A 27957-nucleotide genomic window follows, 5' to 3' on the forward strand; every position below is an offset into this window, starting at 1 on the left:
TCTCTTGTTCGTATCGTTAGTGCAGCACATATGACATGGGGATAAATAAGGCGATGAGAGTTCAGTTTTTTGTGACTAAAAGAGGACAAAAACAGTATACAATAGAATGCGTGAGTATTTCTGGTATATTTAAAACCTTAATACCCAGTTTCTCTTTCATCTTAAATTTTTGATCCAAATGGTCTCCCCATCAAACACACAGAGGACAATGGGCCATATAAGTGTGGTGTTTCCTGGCATATTTGTCTTTCTTGTGACTGAAAACCAGAAGAATGATGAGAGGCTATGGAGCGGTCTGTGGACACAAGCCAACCTCCACTGCACACTGCTCAGTTTGACTGTGTGGTCAGAAATGTTCACAGTCATCTCATCTCATTGCATTAACACTTTTATTGCCTCACACGTCATCCTGTACACTTCGGCTCCAGAGTCAAGACCCGACAAAAATTAAATTGTTAAGATGGTGATGACGCATGTGGAGCCTTTACATCTTTGCCTGAGACTTTGTTAACCTCACATAAATTTGTTCAAACCATTAGATGAGCTAATGGTTATATCTTGTTTTAACAAGACAGACTAGTTTAAATTCCCCATTTTCTAGTATCTTTATAACTCAAAATATAACGTGACGAAAAATGGCAGCCATACTTTTAGTTTTGGCAATCATAAACTGCCTGGTTGCCAGTCCGGCGACCATTTTTCAAAGGAAGTGTGGTGCCCTCTACAGTATTAACTTTATTTTAAGATTATTGTTTATTGTCAAACATGTAGGCACAGTATGGAGAAATGATAACATGCAGACTCCAGACAGGCAAGTACTTGTTATTTTAATTTTTTTTAAAAACAACTCTTTCTCTATCTCTTATTGTTTCTATAAGAGATGTTTCTTATTGTACTGTGGGTAATATTAGCGACCATTAATTTTAAGTTGGCTTTATTAGATCAGTGTATTTTGAGGTTTCAAATTCACTAATGGGCCTTACATATCGCCTCCTTAAGCTAAATGTAGGCGTGGTTATTAGCTTGTTCGTTGTCTTACCGGAAGTTGGTTGGGAGGGTTGACATTAGTTTCGTCTCCAGGTCTGCAGACACATTGGTAGAGCTTGGATAGAGGTAGAGGGGAAGTCAGCGGTAACTAGCCAAAACCAAAAGAGTAAACTATTCCTTCCGGTAAACCCATAGTTGACTTATTTACATTTCTTTTTATTTAGCTACCTAATGGTGAACGGAACTGGAACATCCAGTGACGTAGTAACGCTAGTGCAGTGACCAGGGCAACCTTACGGAAGAGTACAAACTCAAATTTCAGTTAGCATTAAAAAGAAGAAAAAAAGCTGGGTAATTAGCTAACTAGCTTCTCCAGAGCTGGAGTAGAGTCTGGCAAAGCAGGACTTCTAACTAGCTAACTATACTATGTTCCCAGTGTTGAGGTGTATATTGATGAGCTGTATAACAACAATGGGACAGACTTGATGAAATAAGTAGCCTATTTAGTTAATCCTAGCTAGAAAACGTGTTCCATCGAGGCTGGTTACCAACTGGGCAAAGCAGGCAGCTGCCTCCCCGATTCACAGCAAAATAATAACTTTGTTTGGTAATAAGCACCACTGAAGGAAAAATATCCACATGATAAGGTTGAACCTGCTTGAAGAAAGGCCCTGTGTGGGGAAAAACAACTAGTTTTAAGATAGTTCAGCTAATACTGGGTTTATATGGTAGCCTACACAATGCTAAATAAATGTGTGTTTAATCAGATTACCACAACTTGGAAACTTTTAATATTATAGTCCAGGAGCACTGTACATAATGCACAGGTGGAAGGACCCGGGCCCCAGCAGCTCATTTTAACACCTGGGTCCACGAGTAGGTTATTTTTTAACCATCATAACTTCCTGGAAATTAGTGTTGTAATCCTTGTAACAGTGTGCACCATCCTTATTGGCGTCATCCTGATAATCATCCAAGTTATCCAGTGATGACATTAAATGGGAATTGAATTATTAGTTTTGGAAAAGACAGACTGGGATAAAATGATATAGTGATGGTGTATGATTAATGTAGGTAGGTGTTATGAAAGCTTCACTTTTCCTAGCTTTGATACTGTATCACCTAACACTGAAGATTGTGCATAAGTAAAGGAAAAGACCTACAGAAACAAACTTAAGAACTAGAGGAGTAAAACCTGATTGCACAGCGCAGAGCCACAGCCTATGCGCTCCTGAGTCCTTGTTTGAGAATGATGTCTTTGTTCACCGTGTTGCCCTCTTCTTGCAGCAGAGCAATGAGCAGGGCGCTCTAAAAACACAAGGCTCCATGCCAGCTCCAGAGAAAGCCATTTGGACATCTAATAGCTGTGGAGTTTAATGTAAGCCTTATTGTGATTACCTGATGTAATGACAGCCAATCCAAATACAGCCTGTAAGCCATTACAAGCCGAACAAGAGGAACACATTATGTATTGCACTATGTCAGCCTGACAGGGTCTGAACAATGCAGCATGAACAAGTTTCCACGCTTCTAATGTCATTCCTAAGGGACTGGAGATGAATTGTTTAGGGCAGTTACACATCCCAAATGCCACAGTTTGCGCCTTTGAAGGCTGCCAATAGGCCTTGAAAGCCCTATCCTCAATCTTAATGTAAACACAGATAATATTTATTTGGATTAAGCTTTTTAATGGCCGACGACGCTATTTGATATATGTGTCTCGAAGCTTGTGACAGTGAAATTACAGGAAATGTAAAATAGCAATAACGTTACTTTGTCAGGCATCAAAACTTTCAAATATTTATGAGAAAATACAACTCGAATGGTCAATTAGTTCCAGCTCAGGAACTTTTACCATTTACCATGTGTTTCGGGGGGGGGGGTTAGCGTAAAAGGGTAGAGCTGATTGTGTTGGTCAGTTTGAACGATATGAACATGCATGACATAAATTGGCAGAAAATGTGCCATCTGTGATTCAGGCTGATTTCCCCTTTCATGTTCAGAAAGAAAAATAGTGTCCCCGGTGATGTGCGTGGGTGCACCTGATTTTCCACCCTCACTCCTATTAACTAAATTGTAGCCAATTTATGTCAAGATATGGAAGTTGTATGAGGAAAATCTTGACACCAATCCAGTACCTGTAGAGTGTCAAACATGATTCACTTATTTCCCTTGTGAAAAACTAAGTTTCAAAGCATTTTTTTTTTTAAAGAAATAGAAATCTGTTTCAACTTTTGAGTGTTTGTCTTAAGATACAGCCTGTGTGGGATCCCCTAATCTCCTGACACTTCATAATTAATCGTTAATAAGGATTACAGTGACTATCTCGTTACACAAAAAGACTTGCGAGGGAGGGAGAGAATTAATCAGTAAATGCTTCTCTGCTTGCCTCAGGAATGTCTTTGGAGAGACATGGGCTTTTTTTAAAACACTTTATTCTCCTGGAGGCTTGTCCTCCAACTTGGCTCACTTGCTGCAGGACAGGATCTTTGCGATTATCTACAATAATTTCCCGGCTGAAAAGAAGTCTCATTAATACCACCCCACACTCTTGTTTCAATCTCTCTTGTGAATGCTTACTTTTTTAAACCCAAGTCTGCTAAGGCAATTACAGCTGAACCTTAGTGAAGCACCAGCTGGCCTCTTGAAGAAAAATGTACAGTGTCTATAAAGACTTTTGTGTGTCTATGACAGACACCTGCGTATGACTTAAATGTTGTGCAACCAGAGATTAAAGGTCCAATGTCTAGGATCTAGGGGTATCTATTGGCAGAAATGGAATATAAAAGTATGTTTTCTTTAGTGCATCACCTGAAAATAAGAATTGTTGTGTTTTTATCAGCTCTGAATGAGCCGTTAAATCTACACACAGAGCAGGTCCTCTTTGATGGAGTCCAGCATGTTGCACTGCCATGTTTCTACAGTAGCCCAGGTCCACAAAAACAAACACTGGCTCTAGATAGGGCCAATTCTACTACACACCTGGCACACGGGAGAAGTTTCAGTTGGTTAAAATCTGCAACCTCCCTGCTAGATGCCACTAAATCCTACACAGTAGACTGTTAAAAGACAAAAAACAATTAAAACATGACCACTGTGCTTCTTTTATATGAGGTTATTTTATTAATAGTGGATGTGTTAGTTCTCAATGTTTTAACTGTAGGTCATGGTTCAGGTTGAGAGGCTTTTTTTTTAACAGGGTTCAGAGAACAGAGGAAGGTGAAGGCACAAAGTCACTAAGGGAAATGTGGGGTGAGGTTGACCCAGATTGCTAATTTATGGTCAGTTTGGCAGTTTCTCCATTGAATGCTATGGTTCAGGAACAGATCTGGACAATAACTTTACTAAGCATGGTTCCAGAAATTACACGAGGCACACTCTGTTCAAGTTTATCAGTCCACTTGAATCTTTAAATTTCGTTTCCTTAAATCATGTTAGAGAAGTGTCAGGTCAGGCTAGACGAAGGCAGTGGATACATTTCAGTGTAAGATACATCAAGATCTCCTCGTGTATTTTCTTGTATTCAACCTGCAGGTCAAGTTTCACTTTTTCGTCCAGATCTGTTTCTAAGAGGGCCAGGAACTGAAGCCAAGACAGCATTCAAGGACAGCTTCACCCCAGAGAGAGCGGAGGTATCCTGTTGCTGAGGGTGAGTGGAGGCAGTATGGCAGAGGAATCATGTGATCACAGTTGGGGCAGTGCGTCCAGTCTTCTCTTGGAGCTGAGAGACCTTAAGGGCAATGTCTACCAGAGGAGCCAGCATCACCTGCACAAAGAGACAACACAAACACACAGAACATATGACTTTCTGAACAGGCCATGCTGTGAATATTACACTTAACGGAACAGTTTGACATTTTGTGGAACAATCTACTTTCTTGTTTTCTCCCTTTTATTCCGACCCAATGTCTGCATGCTAAATTTGAAGCTAGAGCCAGGGGCCAGTTAGCTTAACTTAGCACAAAGGCTAAAAACATGGGGAAATAGGCTATTCTAGCTCTGTCCAAAGATAACAAAATATATACATCAACACAAGTAAGCTCACTAATTAAAGTTGTAATCTGTAACAATTAGATATGTTGTTTCTAGCGGCCACTTTGGCAGTAAGATCTAACTGCAGGCGAGCCTCTGGGACCTCATATCCCAGACGCATCAAAGTGAGCATGACTCGTAATTCAGACTTGAACGTTCACTTTCATTGCACGTTTACTTGTCAGAACTTGGAAGTTCCTGATTTCTGAGTACAGCGCATTTGCATTTAGGGAGGGAACGTCGCCACAGACACACATATTGGAATACTTAGAAAAGAGGCAAGTACAAGTGCTTTCATTAGTGGGTCATATGATCAAACATCATTGTTTAACCCACTCTTTTATAGATAGTAATTTAACAGACAATTAACTAGATGAAAATCTTACGGATTAATTCTTTACCAAGTTATATCTTGTTTGCTTCATCTTTACAAGAGAAATGTTAATGCTTACTCTTCAAAATCTGCTTATGTCTTAACACTCTTGGTTTGTAAATCAAATCTTCCCCAAGTCAGCCAACTGAACCATTAACACACTGGCCATTTATCTGCCAAGTTAAGATTCTGAAGCAATATGTTTCTGCTTATCTGTTCGTTCATGGTGTTAAAGCACCGAAGAGGCCAAAGGGCTCGACTACAACTTTCATTCACTTCTTTTGTGTGTCTTGTCTCGCTTTCTTGTTAAATATCACCTCCCTGTCTTAATTGGTCAAAACGACTTTATGAGGTGTCTAGTTGGAATTCACACACTTTATTTTCCCCTTGTGTTATGTTTCCCTCTCTTCATTCTGGCCCTGATGGACTGCCATAACTCAAGACTTGGTCCAACCTCTCCATCATCTCCCATGTTAAACATAATCTCTGGAACTTGTTTTTGGAGAGCTCCACCCAATGAGAGCTGGCTGTCCTGCAGGTTACAGATCATTCCAGCCAGCACTGAAGGGTCCTGGGGGCCCATGTGAGTTAACCTTTGACCTTGTCAGGTGTCAAACTATATTAATATCCTTATTCTCTCGTGATTTTTCATGTCCAAAATGTTCAAGAGAAATGACATACTGGTGCTGGTTCCATTTATGTTTATTTTCCCAAACTGATCATCTACTGACTTCATTGTCTCATTGTTCTCTCACTGGATCAAACTGGCTGAGATTACTCTTTATTTTCCTGACCTGTGGGTCCTGGTAAATCTTCTTGGGGTCTTTCTCATAGCTGTCTATGTAGAGCCTGATGGTTGCTCCTGCGCTGCCTGTACCGCTGAGACGGAAAATGATCCTAGAACCGTCAGAGAAGATGATCCTGAGGCCCTGAGAGAGTGCAAGAGGAACAGAGAAAGACGGGGGAAGAGATTATGATGAATGAAAATGCACCATAACTGGCAAATGTGGAGGTAGAATGGATGAGGTGCAATAACACTGCTGCTGGTTTTCATTCATAGGCTATAATCTCCTCTATATATCTTCATTATGCATTCAGTCAATTTTGAATCTTGAATTTCAATACAATTAATATGCCATTTTATCCACGGTGGGATTGACAGTGTGACTTCCTCCATTAGCTGAAATGAAAGTAGACTAAACAAACGGTTAAAAAAATGAATAAATAAGAACTTTTACCTAAGATGGACTACATCTGCTGATTGAGGGAACACAGAATTAAATTTGAATGTGCTCTGCCTTTCGGCCCCTCACCTGGTTTTTAGACACACTTCCGTCCACAGGGTCTGTGTAGGCAAAGTTGTCAGAGACAGCCACCTGATAGGTCTTATCACCCGAGGAGAACTTCTTTCCTACGAAGGATGGGTCGAACATCAAAGTCTCAAGATGCTTGATCATCTTGTTGGCGGCGTCTGACTCTACCTCCTCATAGTCGTACCTGGATGTGAAGTTAGACCAGATTGATGCAAAAATGTAATCTGGCATCAGACATTTGGTTTTTCTTTTTTTGCTCACAAGATACTCATTTAAACTATGTGGTTGCAGGGATAAGAGTGAGAGTCTCTCTAAAATATAAAATTAGAAAAAAAAACATAAGTTACAATAATCATGGAAAAAAACACAATTTTTAAACAGGGAGTCTTAAAATAGGTATATAAATTGACTGTATCTTGGCTTTCATGTGCTGCAGTTCTCTTATTTGCCGCTAGACGGGGCCAGAGTACCATTTGAGCAACTGACATCCCTGAATCACCCCAGTGGGTTTTCTTACAACTATTTCAAACAAATAAAGTCCTGGGACCAACAAAGATTAAAAAAAAGTCTCACCACTGGCAACCTGAAATACTCCTCTTTTGGGACTCAAGCTTACATTAAATAAACCACTCCACAGAGATCATTCTGACCTGGTGAAGAAGTTCCTGCCAAACTTCTGCCAGTGATCCTTCATAATCTCTTCCACGCTCTGTTTCCTGGTGGCTAAGATTGACAACCATGCAAGCACTGCCCACAGGCCATCCTTCTCACGGATATGATCGGAGCCTGGTCCGTTAGCAGAGGGAGAAAAGAGGGGATGAGTGATGGAGTGAATGAGGGCCGCTACTTTCATTTCCTACATAAATATGACTACATTCAATCACCTGTGCCGAAGCTCTCCTCTCCACACAGCGAAAGTTTTCCAGCATCCATCAGATTCCCAAAGAACTTCCAGCCAGTTGGAGTCTCGTACAGCTGCATCTGCAGAGCTTTAGCCACACTGGAACAGATTGGCACACACAATAAAACCACAAAAGAAAATGTTGATGTGTAACCAATCTGGAACAGTGCTATTTCACTTTACCCGAACCAAGGAAAACCTTGGTTTGGCTGTTTTGTTGAGTGTTTTTTTACTTGTCAAGGGCTCCACTGGTGGGCATACTGCGGGCCAGTCCTTTGACACCAGTCTTCTGGAAGTAAGGGATGCTGGTAATGTTGGCAGCGATGACAGCTACGGAGTCTGAGGGGTTCACGAAAAAGCCGTTTTTACCCAGCACCATGTTACGGTCCTGAAATAGGTACACAAACGGGGCAACAATCACAAATAGCACAAAGGGTTTGTGACATTTATGAAGTACTTTCCTGAGTAAATGGATGTTAATTGGCAATAGGAATGTTTAGTGATAGCCCTTCTGAGGTTTTCTTGTGGAAGATATTGGATCCCTATTGATGATATGGTTTTACACTTGCAAAACTTTCCTCAAAAGGGGTATCTTAAAAAACGAATCAACGTGAATGCATTTCCCACAAACATTTCTTACGTCTTATTATGAATATTGTAGGAAGCAGGGGATGAAGGGGAAGTATGGCTTAATGATTTCAGCATATTTTATTCTATTAGCAATCATGTTATACTGCATATTTAACCCTAGAACACCATTGCAGGGTGGTTTTCACTCGAGCAAATAAATGTATGTTATTTTCATTGTGCTGCGTTTATCTGAGTGTCATGGGTCTCTGGGTAGCTTCAGCATTGTCTATGACATCTTTGACGGCATGGGTGCTTTCCTAATCCAAAACACACTTTTCCTACAGGCCCAGGTTAGGGTGATTTTCACCCAGCAATAGTGATCGAAGGTAAAGTAGGTTTTTGGTGGATTCTACCCAGGGAAAGTTTTATTTGTGTGCCAAGGACACTGAGCCTTCACTAGGAATGGGTGGACAAAAAAACAAGCTTCCAACTTCATTATTTCTTTTGTTTAGGAATTGTTTGTTCCCACATTCCTAATTTTCCAGTAATTTTGGAACATTTTAAACAGTTTAAACAGTTCAAAATAAAACAACACTACTCAAATTTGTCATGTATTGTCATGTTTTGATGACAAGTACTTTTTATTGGGTGTATTATCTGAATCGGAAAAATCTCGGGTAAAAATCACCCGGTGTTCGTGATGTTGTTTTGAATTTGAGCGATAGTGTTCTAGGGTTAAATGTGGTCTGCTCCCTTCAGGAACAATTAGAAAAGTTTCAGGGAGAAAGAGAGAGAAAAACAAAAAGAAAGAGAAGTGTTCACTGTCCACATTAAATCCTGTTCCAACATCAAAATGAGTTTAATTCAGTCTCACTCCAGGACAGGCCTATTGTGTTCAAGAACTTCATAACTCTGCTCTCACCTCTTTCCAATATACTGTGCGATATAACCCCTGCAAAATAATCTTCCTAGGAAAAAAAGGTTGACCTACGCCATCACCATCAAAGGCCGCGCCAAGATCATATTCTCCTCCTTTCATGGTGTTGACCAGGTCGGCAGCGTAAGTCAAGTTGGGGTCGGGGTGGTGGCCCCCAAAGTCCTCCTTGGGGACACAGTTGACTGCTGAGTTGGCAGGAGAACCCAGCTCTTCGCAGACTATCTTCTTCACATAAGGACCAACCACTGGAGGGAGAGCGAGTATTTTAAAAAGGTACCAATAGGACGAACATATATACGAAAATGTATTAATTAACCTGTAATGAGCTGTTTAGATATTTGCTATTTGTAAGAAGCATCTCCTGTGACTAAATTATTTTAATTTAGGGACGCCGTCTGAATCTTAGGTCCAAAACCATTTTTTTTTGCAATCTATTTCTGCCTGTCATAAAAGTCTAAAGGTGTGCTGTACTGTTTCTTACCTCCGTGCATAGCATCCAGGCGGACGTTAATGTGATTGGCTCCATGGAGAAGCTCTTTTAGGGCAGCAAAGTCAAAGATGCTCCTTAGCATCTCAGCATAGGCGTCCACTGAGTCCACAATTTCCACTAAGACAAATGAAGAGGAAATTAGAGCACACTTAAGATAGCAGTAGATGTCAGGATCAACACAAGCTGGTCACATTAGTGCTATAGGTGTTTGGTGGATTTCACAAGCCACCAACTGGATTCGTTCATTATTTCACCAGATTATGTCAAAGAGCCAAGAAGAAGCTGTCTGTCAACAAGACAAACCAACACTTGCCACCAAGTTGCAGGTTGCGGGTATTCATTCTCATCCCTGACATTAATGAAATTGAATGACCTGTCAGAAACAAATTCTCCTAAGGTGAGAACAGGACTCTGCTCTCTTTGTCTCTATACCTGTGAAGGGCTTGAAGGTGTCCACTTCAAAAGTCTGTTTGCCGATTTTGGACAGATCCACTTTCAGCTCTGGGCAAATGTGATACTCCTGCAGGGTTTTGCTGATCTCGAATATTTTGTTTGTGATGCCCTCTGGAGCAGGTCCTAGGGACAAAGTTAAAGGCTGGTTAGAAATGATGAACTGACATATATAATGTTCCAAATACAGATGATGATGATGATGATGTGGCCAAAAATTTTTTCCTAAAACATGGTGGGCAGAGGTTCCCTTGTGTCTGTAAAGTACTAGAGTGCACAATGCTGTCTCCACTCACCTCCACTGGAAATGTTGTACTTAATGCCAAAGTCTCCACTGGGGCCACCAGGGTTGTGACTGGCTGTGAGGATAATGCCACCCACTGCATTTATCTTGCGGATCACACAGGAGACTGCTGGGGTTGACATGATGCCATTATGACCAATCACCAGATGGCCAATCTGCAGGAGGGATCATAAATACATAGGGACACACAGGTTAATACACACACGCATACAAACACACACGCACACAGTTGATGAGAGAAACTGAAGTTCGAGCAAATACCGGCTAAATGTTTGGTGACCGTATGTAAAGATTTGAGTGAACAGTACATCTCTCATCCCATTCCTTGACTTCAGTGTGTTGGGTATGTAAAGGTTCTGTTCCTTGTCATTGGCTATGGCTAAACATGCATGACAGCGCAAAATACATCATCATTACCATGGTGGAGTCATTGTGACAGTCTGTACATCACAGCACAAGTTGTGATTTAGATACAGATACAATCTCAGGTTTACTTTCAATAATTACGTCAGTGCTCCCTTTTAATGATGTCATTGCTTCATATTCTTCTAATCTATGTTTTGTTTGTCAAATCGCTTTAAAATCAGCAAAAACTACTATAAATCAAGGCACATAGTATAAATGTCAAATGAGGTTAAATAACAGTAGAATGAGTATATCTCGTGGATGACTATTTCTAAAATCATGTTACTATCTCAGTTCTGTTAGTCCAATTGAAATATGCAGTGGTTTGCTTTGTGTAAACATGAACAGAAGCTCCCCTGTCCGTGCTGGTCTGTGCACCTTTGGCAATGACAGTTTCTCCACTGTTCCATTTCCTAACATCAACCACTTGTGTACTTGTGGAGAAACTGAAACATATTTTTGTGCAACTTCAACCTACTGGCACCACTGCGTTTACTGAGTTTGCAGTCAAAAAAGCAAACATGATGCCCTGTACAAATGTGCTGAGGCTCATTTCTGCTTACAGCTATTTGCGCTATACATGGGATAAGGTCACATCATGGTTAAATGCTTAAAATGTCAAATTAAAGGCAAAAGTACCTTATGTGCTATTTTCCCCATCTATGCTACAGACATGGAAACGTGACTGGCTGCACGTTGCATGTCACGCCCCCCTCTGGGCTCAAACCGCTGAGTGAAGGCAGCCATTGGCATCTCTGCTGCACTGCTTATTATGAAACAACACGTTAGGCTATAGTGTTTCCTATTACAATACTCACTTTACCCTAATTTTGCTCATTAGTATAACCGTGCGAAGCAAACGAAGTCATTTTAAGCGCCTTTTAATATCCTAGGCTAAAGCAAAGAAGTCACCGGGTAGAGTCAGTATGCATGTGGCGTTAAATGTCAAAGGTAACGGTTTGATATTCAAGTGGCCTCCTGCATGCACTCTCCGAAAGATCACCGCGGTCAAGCTGGCATCGGAGCCAGTGCTGGAAAACACAGACGGGTGTTGATGTCACCTGAAGGGTCCATTGACTGCTGTGGACCGTAGACTGTAGCATTTATACAGTCTATGCTGTGGACCTTATGGGAACCGTCGAGTAAGTTGTGAAATATCTAATACCAAAGAAGGGAAAGTAGAGCCAGGGATTGTCACAATTGCTCCATCAGTGTTCCTTGCCATGCCAAAGAAATGGGGTGAAGCTTGCAAGAGTTTGTGGAACGTTGAGTTACTTTCGTTACAAATAACCCGACCTCTCCTGGTAGCTACATTAGCAAACTATGCTACGTAATTTAGATACACTAGTGCACGCAATATCACAGTGTAACGATACAACAGTACAGTCAAGAACTGTAAGTTACGTTATTGCACTGAAGGCTACAGTTGACAAACATGTCAGTTAAAACAGATGGCTCGAATCAAGCCATCTCATTGGTTGTTAGCCGTGCTATAACTCCCATATATCCCGGCTAGGACGTCCAATTCCTGGACAGTTATACATCACACCGCTTTCATTTTTGTATACAATGCAGGGACTTTTACTTAACCGAACAACGTCCCTTAGCTGTGATATAATCCCAACATGCAACTGCCTGTATGGCAGTTGATACATCTTAGCTAACGTAGCTAGCTAATGTCACACACACACAGACAGACAGGGGGAAGGGAACAGCACAGGTGAACAACATTTCCATGTCCTTACTGACCCCGTTGGCTGCAGCAATCTGAACGATCAACTGAATCGCCTCTTTCATGAAAAACCTGCCATCACCTCCCACCACCACAGAGGCAGCCTGGCGCTCTGCAGGCTCAATGACAGAGATAATGCTCTGGATGAAGTTTTCCGCATAGTGTTGGTTCTGTTGAAACACCGTCACCCTCTTCCTCAGGCCGCTCGTCCCGGGCTTCTGGTCCGTGTACGGCTTGGTCTTTACTGTCGTTACTTTAACCATCTTGACCCCCGTAGTGAGTTCCTGAGGTCGCCCTGTGTGATCCGCAATCTGTCCCGATGAGGAGGCGACTGCAGTGGCAGAGGAGCCACACGTACACACCGGACAACTCCCCCCTCATAGACCCGCCTTCTCGGTTTAAAGGGCAAGTAGAGACCGTGGAGGATTTCTCCACACTGTACCATAGACTGCACTGTACAGGAGGAAGGTTTGAGAGATAATGTAGTTTCAGGTAGCTTACATTTACATTCTTGGGTATTGTAGATAAATAAATAACAATTTCTTCAAATACTGTGTTCAACTGTTCTGGTTCTGTACATTTGTTTCCCCAAATGAAGGTTGAAATTGAGTCTATGAGCGCATTGTTTTGTTACACACTGGGAATATAAAACTGGGGAAGAGTACGGAAACATACATATTTGTAATTTTGTTGGACAAAAAGTACTCAAATTCAAACATGGGATGACTGGAATCAGCCTGTACAATGCCCACCACGTGCAGGGTTGCAGGTTTCCTTTCGACATTGGGGACATACATTGAGCGGGGGTCTGAGGGTGCACCCCAGAAAATTTATTCCCTGCATTTAGGTGGATTTTTATGCAGTTTCCTAATGTTGGCTCTATGAAGCTTATTAACATGTATTCATGCTTGAACTTTTGTACCCTTAAGGTCAAGTCCCATGCACAGAAAGGTCAATGACTGAGAGGCTTGTCAAAAACATGACACCAGCTAGAAACTCTGACTGGAAAGTAAATAAAAGAATGCATTTTCTAATAAGTCAATACAAAGCTACCCTTACAAATACTCAGAAAGAAAGACATTGCAATGTCATGTTACATTAAGTAAGGGAGTGAATTTCTCAGGGAGAATATTGTGAAATAGTCTACGTCAGGCCGCTGTTTGCTGTTGCATCACAGTGTGTTTGATCATTAGAAGCAGAACAAAGTTTAATGGAAGACCTGCCATCATGACAGTGGGGTGTGTGTATGTGTGTGGAGGTTGCCCTTCAACAGAGTTATGTAGCTGTATATACATGCATATAATTATATATCTCAATAGCCTTATGAGCAGAACAAATGCAAATTATATACCAAGAGCAGAGCCAACGATTTTCCTTTTGATTGCACAATTATTTTCATTTTTGAATTGAAATCACATAACTGAAATGATAGTGACTTAAATGTTCTAAAACAAAATAACAGCATGAAAAATAAAGTTAAAACTTTCTTAAAACACACTACATGATGATTTTAAATACAGAATGCCCTGAGCAGTCAAGTGTTACTGAACCTCTGTGTTGGGGAAGGAAAAGCAGACAGGGGCTCAGGACATTAAATACATCTCACATGTCATGTGACCTTTAGTCAGCTGGCTCTACTGTTTCAGCAGAGAAAGTCAAAGGGCAAATAATGGTCTGAGAGATATAAATAGGAGGTCAAGACTGCTCTCAACTGGAAAGGCCAAGGGCAAATAAAGTTTAGACGCGAGTCCAATGCAAAGGAATGCTTTTCATTGCCAACCCTAAATCCCCACAGCTCCATACTGTATTAAGAGTGTTGAGAGTAGTGACCAATAGCTGTACAGTAAGATTCAGGCTTAAACCGAGTCTATATGTACAAGAACTAAGCTACAATCCTTCATTTACTGTAACTGTTCAAAGAATATTCAGTAAGCATTGATTTGATGATTCATAGGTCAAAGGATGTCTTGGTGTCCTCAAACCATGCTACATTTGATTTTTTATTAGATTTTCAAAGCTTCCATAGATGTCCAGGTTACTTATAACAATGGTTACAACAGCAAAACTATATTTCAATGTTCAGTAAGTACATGTTAGGGCTAGCTTTGGGTTCTTCCTTACGCCACACACATGACATTCTATTGAAACAACCGCTATACGTCACCTAAATGTCCAAAGACGCATTTATTCTCAGCTTTCATGGTAGAAAACGGTACACAATATATTCAGGGGGTTCCTTGCCACCAAGTGCTTCCACTGGGGGACTGTTGAGTCCTTGTAAATTAAAGAGCGTGGTCTTGATATGCTATGAAAAGTGTGATAACTTCTTATGTGATTTGGGGCTATATAAATAAAATTGATTTGACTGTCCCCAGTCTGATTCCCCATGACAATAACGGTCATTTAAAGGATAAACTATGAATAAAAGTGTTATCTTGGCAATTTAACCCTTGATCTATACACTCTATACATTTAAAATGTTAACTATTGTAAAGGGAATTTTGAAAATGTCTACATTGATAGAAACATGTCATAGGCACAACAAAAGCAGTAACAACTATTATTAGCTGGACTTTATGACTACAGTGACAATCTACTAACGGTTAACACCTCTGATGCATCAAGTCACTAAGATTCTGAAACACCGTTCTTGCCACAAGCAGCCAAAGAGTCTCAGCTACCGGTGCTGCAGTCTGACATCTAAGGCTTCACAAAACACACAGGTAAGCTTTAAACACAGAGCTTCTAAAAGCTTGAAACCATTAGGCTGGAGTCCTTTTGGACCATGTTAGTTACTGTAAAATTACACATTTGGTCTGACTAGGAACAACAGTTCTCATATCGTCAGTGGCTATAGAACAGTTTCTATTTGTTATGTATCCTACTGATGGGAGTAGAGCTTTACGTGCAAGGTAATATGGTCTCCACACAGTTGTAGGTCCAGTCCTGTCTTTCATGGATGGGCAGGATGTGTTGGCACACCTAGAAGACAAGACATGTCTTTGTATTAGAATCTAAAACACCATATAGTCATTTCATTACAGTGTTTCATCATATCAATTACAATAAAAGTATTTTATTATTCAGAATGAGCAATTTAATTGTAAATCGTTCTACAATGTCTTAGAATGGAACATTTTCAAACTCCAGATTTTTTCTTTTCATAATAAACAAGACATGACTCATGAAGACTTCGTACCATCTTAGTCCTGGCTGGAACCTCGACAGCAAACACGCTCATGCCTCTGCTGCTGCAGCAGTTTCTGCTCTGCTCATTGTTTACATGGACAGTCACTTTCTGGTTGGCCTGCAACATAAAGGGTATTGGTCAACTCACTAATCAGCTTTGACTTAAATCAGAGGAATAAGCAGAAAAAAACGCAAAACCCATAAAAAGGGATTTATATGCCTTATCAATAAAAAAATATATATACATAAATGAAAAGATAACAGTATGTATCTCTCCAGCTCCACATACCAAACTGTAGCTATGATGGGACACAGCTGTAGAATATGTGGATACTGGATGTGCTTACAAGACAGTACTACTTCGTAGTCATGAACCTTCAAAAAGCGTAGTGTCACTGCAGTTGAAACAAATGTCAAAAAACAAATCAACACTCTCATGTAAACTGCATACAAATGGAACCACTTTCCCTTTTCAGTAGTTCCTTTGTATCACTAGGACATTCTTTCTGAGTAGCGCCTGTTGCTATGAGAGTCAGTACCATAGTGTATCAATTACAAACAAGGGTGAATGGTCTCTGCAACCATACACCGTAGACAGAGTGAATTATACAAATCTGGAAAGTGTTTTTTGATTATCAGATAGTCTAAACAATACACAGACACTCTGATGCTCTAAATAATAATTGACATTTATGTCGTTCCTTTCAAGTTCTTTCACTTTTTCCACCTACAGTCTTCACTCATTTAAACTACCTATCATCCTCCTAGGGCCATTAGGATGCATGGCAACTTGACGATCATACTGAACCAGGACCATTCACTCACCTCTTTGCAATACTACTTAAAGCTGTAAGCAGCGTCACATCTGTCACGTTTGGTGTATCTTAATTTCAGAAGTATAGTCTACCTCCACAATCAGATAAACAAAACGCTTGTTTACCTTGTTGGCTATGAGTGAAGATATCCTGTGTTCTCCTCTGTAGGTGTAGATGAAGACATTGTCTTGACCCCTCAGTGCTTTGGCCCCTGTCCTGGCTGTGATAGACTTCTGGAGGGCCTGGTTCTGAAGCTTGGGCCCTGAGTCCATATTAAGCGGCTGGAGGGATGGCTGAGTGCCTTCACAGTGAATATCTATCTGGAATGGACAAGACTGAGAGTGGGAGGAAGATGAGTGAATTCAGTTAGTTAGTATAACTCAAGTGGGGCATTGGAAGGCTGGGAGTGTTTCTCTACACGAGTGTGTGTATTACAACAAGTGCTTTTGCTAGTATCAGGCATTTCTCCTCTGAGGCTTCGAGCATGGAATTCAAGTGAGAGAAACAGAATTTGAGTTTTAATTCAGTAGTTAATTGTGTTGTATTGCTAATTAAAGGTTGAAATGTCTTTTCTTATCAAGTGTCAAATGTAAGCCCTAAATTACGGCGTATTAGGAAGATTTGTTGTGTCATGCATAAGTAAGAGCAGATGTATAAACTAACCTCTACCAGCTCCAGCATTCGGTTGTAGCCCATGGCTTCCAGGGTGACCCACAGGTCTGCGGGGTCTCCATCTTTCTCTGTGGCCTCCATCAGGTTCAGCTCCATGAAGCCCTGCCGTGTCAGCTGGTTCCTTCTCATATCAAAGTTTTCTGCAAGCCCAACAAAAATAATGAGACATAATGAACCCCTCCCCCTTACATTATACTTATTTTAAATGTAACACTGGTCGCCCTGTGTATCAGTGCCATAATGAGGATGATTACCTTTGCAGACAGCCCAGCTATCCTTGTCACATTTCTCTCCACTAGTCCTCAGTTCAAAGAAATTGTACTCCTCCAGACTGAGCAAACCATTCCCATCCAGGTCTATCACCTCAAAGATGTCACACAGCACCTCCCTGTGGCACAAAGGAAGCAATACACAGAAATGTCATACAGGACCCCGACAGCCTCTATTCATTTACCCGTCCATCTTTCCTCCTGTGTATCCATCCATTCATTCATTCACCACTTCAACTGCTGTGGTAGCAACAGAACTAGCAAAGCAAACAAAGACTAAATTATCTTTTTCCACGCTGAAAACCTGAAGGCATTTATACTTTAAACACTATAAAACAATCTAAATTGTTGGGCATCAGCCCAAGTTGGTGACATTTGATGACACTTTGCTTTTCGGTGTGTTTTCATTCTACCGATAACACACATACATGCATACGGACAGACTGTCACACACACCTGAGCTCCCTGGTTAGATCTAGTTCTCCTGTGTCAGTTCTGTAGATGAGCTCTACAGGTTTATTGGAAAGGCTCTTTTTGCTCCTTTTCTTTAGTTTGCAGCCACTGGTGAAGGGAAGCAGGTAGTAAGTCCCAGCATGCAATTCTCCTTTCCAAACATACTTCTGTGGGAACAAAAGATAAAATAAGCATATCCTGGAATGTAGCACAATTAAGTTTCATCTACATAGTATCATAAATGGCCGACTGCCGGTGGATCAACATCATCAACACACAAACTCCCAAACTAAGCTAAATAAATATCTAAAACTAAATATGAGCAAATTATCTAGTACATATGCAGCTCTCAACACAAACAAACATACTTCTTTGTCTTTTGACTCAGTGAGACACACTAAAGTTGAGTCCTCTTTGGTTTCACCAGCTGACATGACAAAAATAGCCGTGTCCACTGTCATCCATGAAGAAGGTTTGTCTGAAGAAAAAAAAAACAACCACACAATATATATATATAAACAAACCTTTGATATAAGGTGTAGTACAAATAAATAATTGAATATAAGCTTTATATTTGCAGGCTTATGTAGTCTTATGATTGGGTGTACAAAAAAATACTTACTTATACTTACTTGTACTTTGTTTTTACTTAAGCACATAGGAGGAGTTTATTCACTCCACTATCTGCTGTTACATGCTCTAATTTTATGAACTGAATTCCACCCTCTTCCTGTTGTCATACATTCTTTAATATATCTGAAAAATACTTATAATATTTTTGTATTTGTGCTACAATTTCACACAAAGCATATTTTAAACTATTCAACTACAGTGTGATGCTGTTGCACAGTATGCCACATAATCAGTGGTGAAGCCATGGTGCAGAAAGCAGTCCAGCAAAAAATTAAAACAACATATTTTTGGTAATGGTCCAAATCCAGACTCCTTGAGCAATTAGGGACCTCCCTAATTGAGAGTGCAAGCAGCAAATAGAACCCTATGGCCAATCACATTTTAAGATTTTTAAAAAAAATAGTTTTTGTTTATATGTATTACAAAACAGTAGCAGTACCACCGCGTCCTTGGCTGAGGCTGAGTGGTTGGATGGTTAGGTAGACGTTGGTTGTCTGGGGGACGTGGAGCTGGTACTGCAGAGAGCTGATACTTCCATCATCCTCCAAGAAGAAACAGCCCTTCATATAACTGTGAAGCCACCCCTGGAAAAATTGACATTTCTGCTTAACGACAGTCCCACCACATTCATGGAAACACTAATATAGTGTGGCTTATAAAGCTTGAAAATAATGATTCCAAACTTAAGCATTATCAGATATAGACCCAGCTCTTTGCTATTTTAAGCCATTTCGAAGAATACAGAGTGTAAGTGTGTACTTTATTTGGTCTCTGATTAGATCCTGACAAAATCCCAACAAACTCTTTTGCTGCTTATCAACTGAATGTGTTTATTCATTCAACAGAAACCAAAACTAATTTGCAATTCCTATTAAAAGGGGGATTGATCTTGTGACAGGGAAAGTACATTTTGGCATGAAAAAGTGAATTAAGCAGTCAATCATAACAGAGAGGTTGCTCACTTGATTAACAGAAACTGCCGTTGTGATAATTACCACTCCAACCTTCAGGGGGCATATTCATTATTACACAGTTTATGTCAGCTCAGCAGCATGTAAACACTTGTTATACTGTGGCTGATCCAGAGGAGGGCAGAAGTGTCACGCTGTGTTTCGGTTTCTGCTGAAGTAAATCTCACTCTAGGATCTGATATCCCAAATTGAAGTCCATTTAACTTTGATAAATACAGCCTTTTCAATCTTGGGCCAGCGGTCATTCAAAACTATCAAGAGGCTACTTTGGCAATATTTATGAATCCTAATATTTCTCTCATTTTGAAATCCTGTTGTTGCTTCGTGTGGCAACACAACTGAAATGAGGTAATAATTTGAAATTGAACTGGAACATCAAAACAAGGAAATTGTCCTTCCACTCACCGGAGACACATTAAATGAAAACACAGTTAGTGTGGATACACAGTAAGAGGACACAGAGGGCCGAGCAACTTTGGAATAGGCTATATTTTCTTTTAGTGGACAAATAAATCACCAAGTTAAACAAAGAAAGTACCATAAAGACGGAGCATGTCACTCTTTTCGAGAAAGGCCATTTTCTCAAAGTATTTATCTTGGGCTGTGAGAGGAATAAAAGATCAAACCATAACACTTCAGTGGTTTGTCCAGACAATATTAAATGAGGGAAATTGCCATGGGCACCCATCAACTGTCTAAAGACATCAGAATTAATGCCCCCATAGAGAGGGTCAGAGCCTGCAGACTAATACAGGAGCTGCCACCTGCTCGGGCCACAGGTTTAATTTACTGCAATGCAGAGGGTCACAGGACACTGCAAACACACACACACACACACACACACACACACACACACACACACACACACACACACACACACACACACACACACACACACACACACACACACACACACACACACACACACACACACACACACACACACACACACACACACACACACACACACACACACACACACACACACACACACACACACACACACACAATGCCCTTCACCTTACCTCATAATTCTCATAATTTCAACCCATTCTCATAAAAACAAATCCTGAGAATAAGGGCAATTCCTTGATGTTTATGTTTTTATTTGTGATGACACATTTGCATCCCACAAGGCACACACACATCCCCACACACATATTCACACCACTACAAAAACACAGCCTACCCTCCACCCACCACCCCCCAATTATCAGCCTGTGGCAATATAGCAGCCAATCTAGCGAGCAGAACTTCCCTCAGAGGTAATCTCTGGACACACATTATTTATCTTGATGATGTCTGGCCCTTTCCAATCTCAACACAGTGCTTGGACCTGAGAGGTGGAGCAGGGGGCTGTTATTTATATTTATTTATTTATTTATTTTCTTGCTGTAAAGCAAACCAGCCACGTTTAAGCCAAAAAGAGTGAAAACAAAGAGCGTGGGATCAATACAGTGTCTATCTATCCACCCTGGGCGAAATTCGCCAACCAGAAACGCTGACACTGGGAGGGCAGTGGGGCTGCAAGGACCTTGCTTTCATGAAGTCTCTAACTGGAGCCCACATCCTGAGAGTTCCAGGTTTTTGTCAGTGATGGTACAAAGAGTTGATCTTTCAGATTAGAAAGCAAAGCATGTTTCTTATAGAAGATAATAAATACATTCTTCAAAATATGTAATGGATGAGTTATTATTACTGTAAATGACTATATTAAATTAAGGTTACGGTCATCAAAAAGCATTTATAAAGAGTAGTAAACATGAAATAAACTGTGACTAAAGCTCTGCTTATGTTATTACTTTGCTTAGTATAAGAAAGTTGTTCTCAAACGGGGTCTCCCATAGGTGACTGACCAACATGAGCTCAGAAATATGAATAGATTGGAGTGCTGATCGAAAAACTTAACCTCTAAAGTTAAGTTTAGAGGTGGTGGGGTTACCTGTAAGCCTGAAGGCTCTGGTATTTTGCTGGACTTAGTGCTGCTGGATGTCATTGTGATAGAGTTTGACAGGGACGACCGTCTGCTGCGAGCGGATGAAGGGCGGGATGATGATCGACTGTCTGAGACACACACACCAGACAAAAACACATATGATAAAAACATATCCAAAGTTGTTATAAATAAATCAAGTTCCTGCAACAGAACAGGATGCTCAGTTGACCAACTGACAGATTAAGTACAGCCCTCCTCTCTCCAAACAGTAAACACACTTTCACAAGAGAGATGAGGTGCACAAGATAATTGACACTGTAATCTGTCTTCTCAGAAGTCCGTTCCAAAATTCAAGTGAAGGTGGCTGATTCCGAGTGATGATGGCTACTTTGCATTTTGGGTTCTGGGAAAGCGTGGTCTTAAGTTCAACTCCCTTTTAATTAATTATGGAGGCCTTTCAAATCACAAATGGCATAACAGCACCCTCTTAAATCCATTATCTCGCACAACTTTTTCCCCCCGAACTCTAATTGAAGCCAGAAAATATCAATTCACTAATGAGGGGTCTGATTGTTTCCAAGCCGGGTGAAATCAAGATGCGAGGTAATTTGATAGGCTTACAAGCAAATTACCATAGCGGAGAAATAAATAGACCCACTGTCATGGTATTTGTGATGGATCTATTTTGTATCGATGGCTGTATTTTAATCTTGAGGACCGAATTGTAGCTGTTGTTTGAATGTGGACAAAGATGCGCTGAATGTGGCCTAACAAAGGCTTCAATGTGAGTTTATACTGAATGTGAGTATATAGCCAGTATTACTTCTGCACTATTGGTTTCCTGTTGCTGGAACACAGCAAGAATTGAACTAAACAGAGCAATTATCAGAAAACACTGCGACAGTTCATTAGTTGGTCTGACAGTTTGCTAAAACATTTTACCATACTGATACGGTGATACCAGATAATGAATCTGTATCTTATCATTTATTTGTAAAACAGTTCGTGAAAATTACTCCTCTCCCATACAGTTAAAACATACTGTATTTCTCAGTGTATTACAAGTCTATACTGACAAATGTAGGAGCAAATGAGCAGTCAAAACTGTTTTGAGCTCCAAGAATAACCCAATCAACATGTGCGGTCATGTCGCATCTCGTGTTAAAGCCTTGTTAAAATGTAGTGGGTATAAATCAATACGTGGGAGAGGCACAATAATGTGATAATCCCGACAACTATGTGGGAGCTCATTTGTTTTTGCAGCGGTGGTCGACTGGGTCCTCCTCTCGACCACCGTCTAATCCCTCATCATCTCCCCAGTGAGAAGTGGTGAAATCCTCCGAATCAATAACATGAACATGGACTGACCACTTAAATCAACCCCATCTATCTTCCCACTGTGGGCCTGTCCCTGGCTTGCTCATCCAGGATCTCTGCTCTTCTCTTTCCATGAATTGTTGGTATTAAAGTGCAAAAATTGGATTTTTTTTTTTACATCAACCTTTAACTGGCTGAAGATGCTGTATTTTACAGAAGAAAACTCAGTTTGTTTCATTATCTACGGTTGCAGAGTTGGACTTCAATCCTGTCCTTGTTTGTTTAGGCCATGAAAACACATTTTTTGGCAAGAGCGCCAACTCCAAAGCTTAAGTTGGGAGGCACAATTTTTCCCCAGCGTAGATGGAGCGTTTGTCAATCTCTTAATGGCAGAAGTGATTATGCTTTACAGTCTCCTCCCTCCAAACAAGCTGCCCTAATTGTGTGGCTATTATGATGCATGGACTGTCTTAATAAGGTAATTTTGTCACTGGGGGAGTGAAAAATAGATCAATAACAGAGCTATTATTTATTCATCAGAACTAATCGGTAAGGCGTATTGGGGCAAGCAGTGTGTATGAGTGTGCAACTATAAATTGGAAATCTGAAGTAAACATGATGTGCAGTTGCCACTGGCTGCTACCGGTAGATTGTGCCACACAAATGGCCATTATGTTCTGGAGTCATACACCAATAGGGTATTAGCATTTGCAATGCAAACATAAAGTCTGCTCTGTATATTTTCTCCATATGTGTAGAAAAGTGGCTGATGACACAAAGAGTTCTGATACATACTACAGGGCAACTATGAGAGTCTATTGGGGTTAGTAATCAATGCTTTATTGTTCTTTCTTGTGGTCGTTTTTTTCTGTTTAAGGTTTGTTAACTCATAATTGGGAGGTTGGTCTCAGTTTTAAGTTTTGTGTGAAAGTGTTTTTTTTTATATTAGTTTTTTGGCCTTTTCGTGCCTTTTTTTGATAGGGACAGCTTTTTGAAGAGTGTCAGGAAGAGGGGGTAACATGCAGAGAGAGGGGGTAAAATGCAGCAAAGGGCCACTGGTGGGAATTGAACCCAGAGCGCTGCATCAAGGACTTCTAGCTAATATATATGCTCTAACCACTGAGCCACCAGGAGCCCGGGAAGGAGAGTACTTTTGGGAGAGAAATATAAGAAAGGAAAAGGGTAAACATTTATTCTTGTGGAATTGCTCATCGTGTATCTAACCTTCAATAAAAATGTATTGCATGTTGTACATGTTGTACCTTTCTTGAGTGTTGTGTCAGATTCTGCCCGGGGTGTCTCTGGAGGCTGAGGGAGAGTCGCTACCGCTTGTGCTGCTGATGACACTGAGCTCTTCGGAGGGCTGTATGACTGACTGCCAAAGTTCTGCCTCTTCAGCTTGGCATTAGCCTCCAGCCTCTCCAAAGCAGCCATCTGACACTGCTCTACTGTAGACACAAGCAACCTGCAGAACTAACAGCAACAGGAAACCAGCAGTGAGAGCATGATCAATGGGGACATTCTGAGGAAAGGGAGAGGGGCCACATATACTGATATCTTGGATGGAGCATATGACAATAAATAAAGACAATATTAGAGCAAATCATTCATCCAGCCATCTATCCATCCATCTTTAACCGCTTGTCCCTATCGGGGTCACGGGGGGCTGGAGCCGATCCCAGCTGACATTGGGTGTGAGGCGGGATACACCCTGGACAGGACGCCAGTCTATCACAGGGCACATAGAGACAAACAGAGAAAGACAACCATTCACACTCACATTCACACCTACGGGCAATTTGGAGTCATCAATTAACCTAACAGGTGCATGTCTTTGGACTGTGGGAGAACCTGGAGAAAACCAATGCAGATACAGGGAGAACACACAAACTCCTCGCAGAAGGACCCCAGCCGAGATTCGAACCAGGAACCCCCCTTGCTTGAGGCGACAGTGCTAACCACCGCCCACTAGACTAAATCATAGGAGAGCTAAACTGTTGTTTTATTTTGCACTATTGAATTTTCTGTCGCTTAGCATTGCTGCTTCGTCTGAATTTTGTGTGAATTAAATTAAAATTTAAAGAAATAAAGTTTTGGGGCGGCCGGTGGCTGAGTGGTTAGAGCAGTCGTCCCATGTAAAGAGGCAGAAGGTCCTCGAGGCAGCTGCTGCGGGTTTGACTCCGAGTTGCGGCCCTTTACTGCATGCCCCCCTCTCTCACCCCATTTCCTGTCTGTCGTATATAATAAAGGCTTGTAAATTAAGTTTTGAAGGAACAAGACTTCTAAAAATTTATTTTTTAGCCTTTACTGTGGTGCATCTGAATTGGTTCAGAACTATTATTTTTTTATTTGGAGCAGAGTAACAAGAAGGAAGTTCCATTTTTTCTCCCGATTGCTTGGGATTGTAGCCTTCTGAGGCGAGGCTGGTATCAATCAGATGACATATTTAAATAAGTGATACATAAAGATAGGACAAATAAATAAGTGTGGTGCATACAGCAAAGTGGTAACAGCATCAGAAGTCACTTCATACTTGTCTAAACTTACTTCTGCATAGTCCAGTTTGCCGTCTTTATTGATGTCAGCCAATGAGAAAATTGCATTCACCTCTTCAGTGGTCATTTTCTCTCCTCTCTAGAAAATTAAACATATTTTCTTTAGCAGTAAAATTACCAGAACAAAAAAAAAAATCTATTTAATTTGAGTATAAGGCGATCAGTGATTATGATTATGTTTAGGCAGTCTACATCTGTAATACAACAGCAGTGGGTCTCCAGTTGCTGAGGCAGCTCGGTTGGCTGATTGTACAGCATCAGTCAATGCCAAAGCCAGAATGTTTTAGGCTACTCACAGTGGTAAGGGCCTTCTCCAGCTCACTGTGTGAGATGTAGCCATCACTGTTCACATCCATCTTTTTGAAGGCTCTCATCAGTTCTGTTTCATCAGTTTTCTTCTCACTCTTAAGAATCTCATAGAAGTCATCAAAGTTCAGTTTGGATGTTCTTGGCGGCCAGTATTTATTGAGAGTTGCTTGGGTTGGATTTCTACCAGCCTGTTGGAGAGCTGTATAGAATAAATGGGAAAGAATATTCAATTTCCATTAAGCAAAGGCTCACCGTCGACTATAGCATCAGGACGGTTTGTTTTTCTGTGTATGTAGCTTTTCTGACATACCTTTTAAATGACGTGTACATTATTCAAGAAAGAAAAAATTTAGTTGATTTTTTTTGCAGAATGTAACATCTGTGCCACTAATTACAATAAAAGTTAAGGGTTGAATATGTATAATCAGCAGAAGAGCGCCATCTAGTGTCTCAAGATCATAGTCGCAATAACAAAACATCATTCCACCACTCAGGTTGCCATGTTCGTCAGACCTGGCCGCGTAGCCTACAGGGGACCAGAGTCTGTTTGAGCCTGTTTGAGCCGTTGGCACAGTTTGAATCCATCCCCTCTGGCAAATTGCACCATAAATACCATTATTGCTGAGGACTTTGACTGACAGTTACCGTTAACTGTTACCGTTTTTTACTGTTTGCCTTTACAGCTAAGTAAACATGAAAGTTATCTTCCTGTTTAAGGAGAAACATAGCCATTTTGGTGTGTTTTAATGCTGTTGAACTCCTTTATCTCAGTCCACAGAGTGAATACTTGGCCTATATTGACTCTCGTTGACTCAGCTGCAGGGTTGGCAAACTCCATTTCACTCTGTGCCAGCCTACAGTAGCTGCACCTTACAACAGACAACCCCGGCAACCCGCAATGCCTGCTGCTATTGGCTGGTACAATGTTAACAGAATGTGACAGAAAGCTATTGTCAAACCCGTAATTTAAAACAAAATAATAATAATTCAGACTAAATATATTTTTTTATGAAAAAGTAATACTTTCATTCTGTGCCTCTCAAAACGTGTAAAACGGGTGTATTATTTTTAAAATATAGCTTTTAATGAAGATTCTACATATTCAACCTTTAATATAATGATGTAATGTGGCTTTGATCAATGTTTAGCTGCACAGCATGGGTTCATAATGGCTGATCCACCAGCATATGGGATTTATCTGTTTAAGGGGTAAATTCCCCCTAAAAAAATAGATTGTCTTCTTCCAAATACTTTTTTGCACATGGGCCAATATTTACAAACACAAACAACTGTCTCTCTAAGATGGAAATTAGAGCATTAATCCTAGATGTCATCAGCTGATACCTTTTGGAGACTAAACCTATTGGCTAAGAATTTTTTTTTTTTTTTAATCACATCCAATTGTGTATTATACTGTAAAACGGGGTTTTTTATGTCATGCAAAACAAGAGGTACCATATCCAAACATCCCCATGACTCCTAGTGTTCAATAATTCATCGTACACTCTTTGTGGAGTTTCCAGAGGACATTATATCTACTGACCTGAGCTAATGTACATGTTAAAGAAATAACACGAGTATGCAATCTAGCGAAGATCATTTGCAGTTTCTTGGTACATAACGGTAAAAGTAATAATTACGCAAACAGCAAGTATATTATTTACCTGTAACAGTTAACGCGATACTAGTTTTTAAAGTGAGCTTACCACGACATAACTGCTGTTTCGAAGCGATATTTGTTAAACTAGACCTGAACACAGACAGGTAGGCGGCTCTGCAGTGCACGTAGAAAGCCTCCTCTTCATCAGAAGGACGAGGCGACTCTTGAAAAGACATCTTCGAAGGAAGCGATCGACCAGCTAGTTTAGCATCATTCTCCAGCTTAGAAACCAAATGGCAGCCAAGTATAGCAGCTAGCTCGGGCTAAATTATATTATTTTTACTTTTTCATCACACCGTAACTATTTAATTGGTTCAAATCCACGTTAGCAATGGATTTGTCAAACGCTGTTGCTATCCTGCGATCTGTTGCTAGGTAACTTATCAGTGTTCACAAAAACGACACGGAAAAACAAGTTAACCTTTCCCCGTTCCTGCTAAAAACTCATATACGTAAATGCGGTATTGGTTTCTCGTGGGTGATAAAAATGAACAGAGCGTTAACAGCATGAATACGGACTTAACATTTTGTATTATTCGGACAGTTTCTTGCGTTGTTCTAGTCGTTTTTGCTATAAGGAGACATCCGGAACTATATATGGGCCAGTCTATGTTTTACTCGAACTGTTTGAGTGTAGCACAGGCGCAAGTTTATAAATATGTGACAACAAGACAGCCTTAAAAT

The 27957-nt window shown here is 40.6% G+C and overlaps 2 protein-coding genes across 2 annotated transcripts; both read right to left on the reverse strand.

The window, feature by feature from the left end:
• Positions 1-4087: 4087 nt before the first annotated feature.
• Positions 4088-12836, reverse strand: pgm1 (phosphoglucomutase 1). Its single transcript, XM_083911323.1, has 11 exons — positions 12512-12836; positions 10350-10512; positions 10036-10179; positions 9595-9720; positions 9168-9358; positions 7840-7994; positions 7590-7705; positions 7356-7491; positions 6706-6889; positions 6187-6321; positions 4088-4753 (listed from the first exon to the last, which is right to left on the reverse strand). The coding sequence occupies exons 1-11, from the start codon at positions 12755-12757 to the stop codon at positions 4664-4666; spliced, it is 1686 nt and encodes a 561-aa protein (XP_083767449.1). The 5' UTR covers positions 12758-12836; the 3' UTR covers positions 4088-4663.
• A 2534-nt stretch (positions 12837-15370) lies between these two features.
• efcab7 (EF-hand calcium binding domain 7) lies at positions 15371-27556 on the reverse strand. The gene is made up of 13 exons (XM_083940288.1): positions 27320-27556; positions 25601-25812; positions 25297-25383; positions 24012-24222; positions 21439-21560; positions 18968-19109; positions 18261-18370; positions 17896-18059; positions 17425-17558; positions 17162-17310; positions 16624-16833; positions 15694-15801; positions 15371-15476 (listed from the first exon to the last, which is right to left on the reverse strand). The coding sequence occupies exons 1-13, from the start codon at positions 27447-27449 to the stop codon at positions 15396-15398; spliced, it is 1860 nt and encodes a 619-aa protein (XP_083796414.1). The 5' UTR covers positions 27450-27556; the 3' UTR covers positions 15371-15395.
• Between the last annotated feature and the right edge of the window lie 401 nt (positions 27557-27957).

The sequence above is a fragment of the Echiichthys vipera genome (assembly GCF_963691815.1).
Source record: "Echiichthys vipera genome assembly, chromosome: 3".
Classification (NCBI taxonomy): domain Eukaryota; kingdom Metazoa; phylum Chordata; class Actinopteri; order Perciformes; family Trachinidae; genus Echiichthys; species Echiichthys vipera.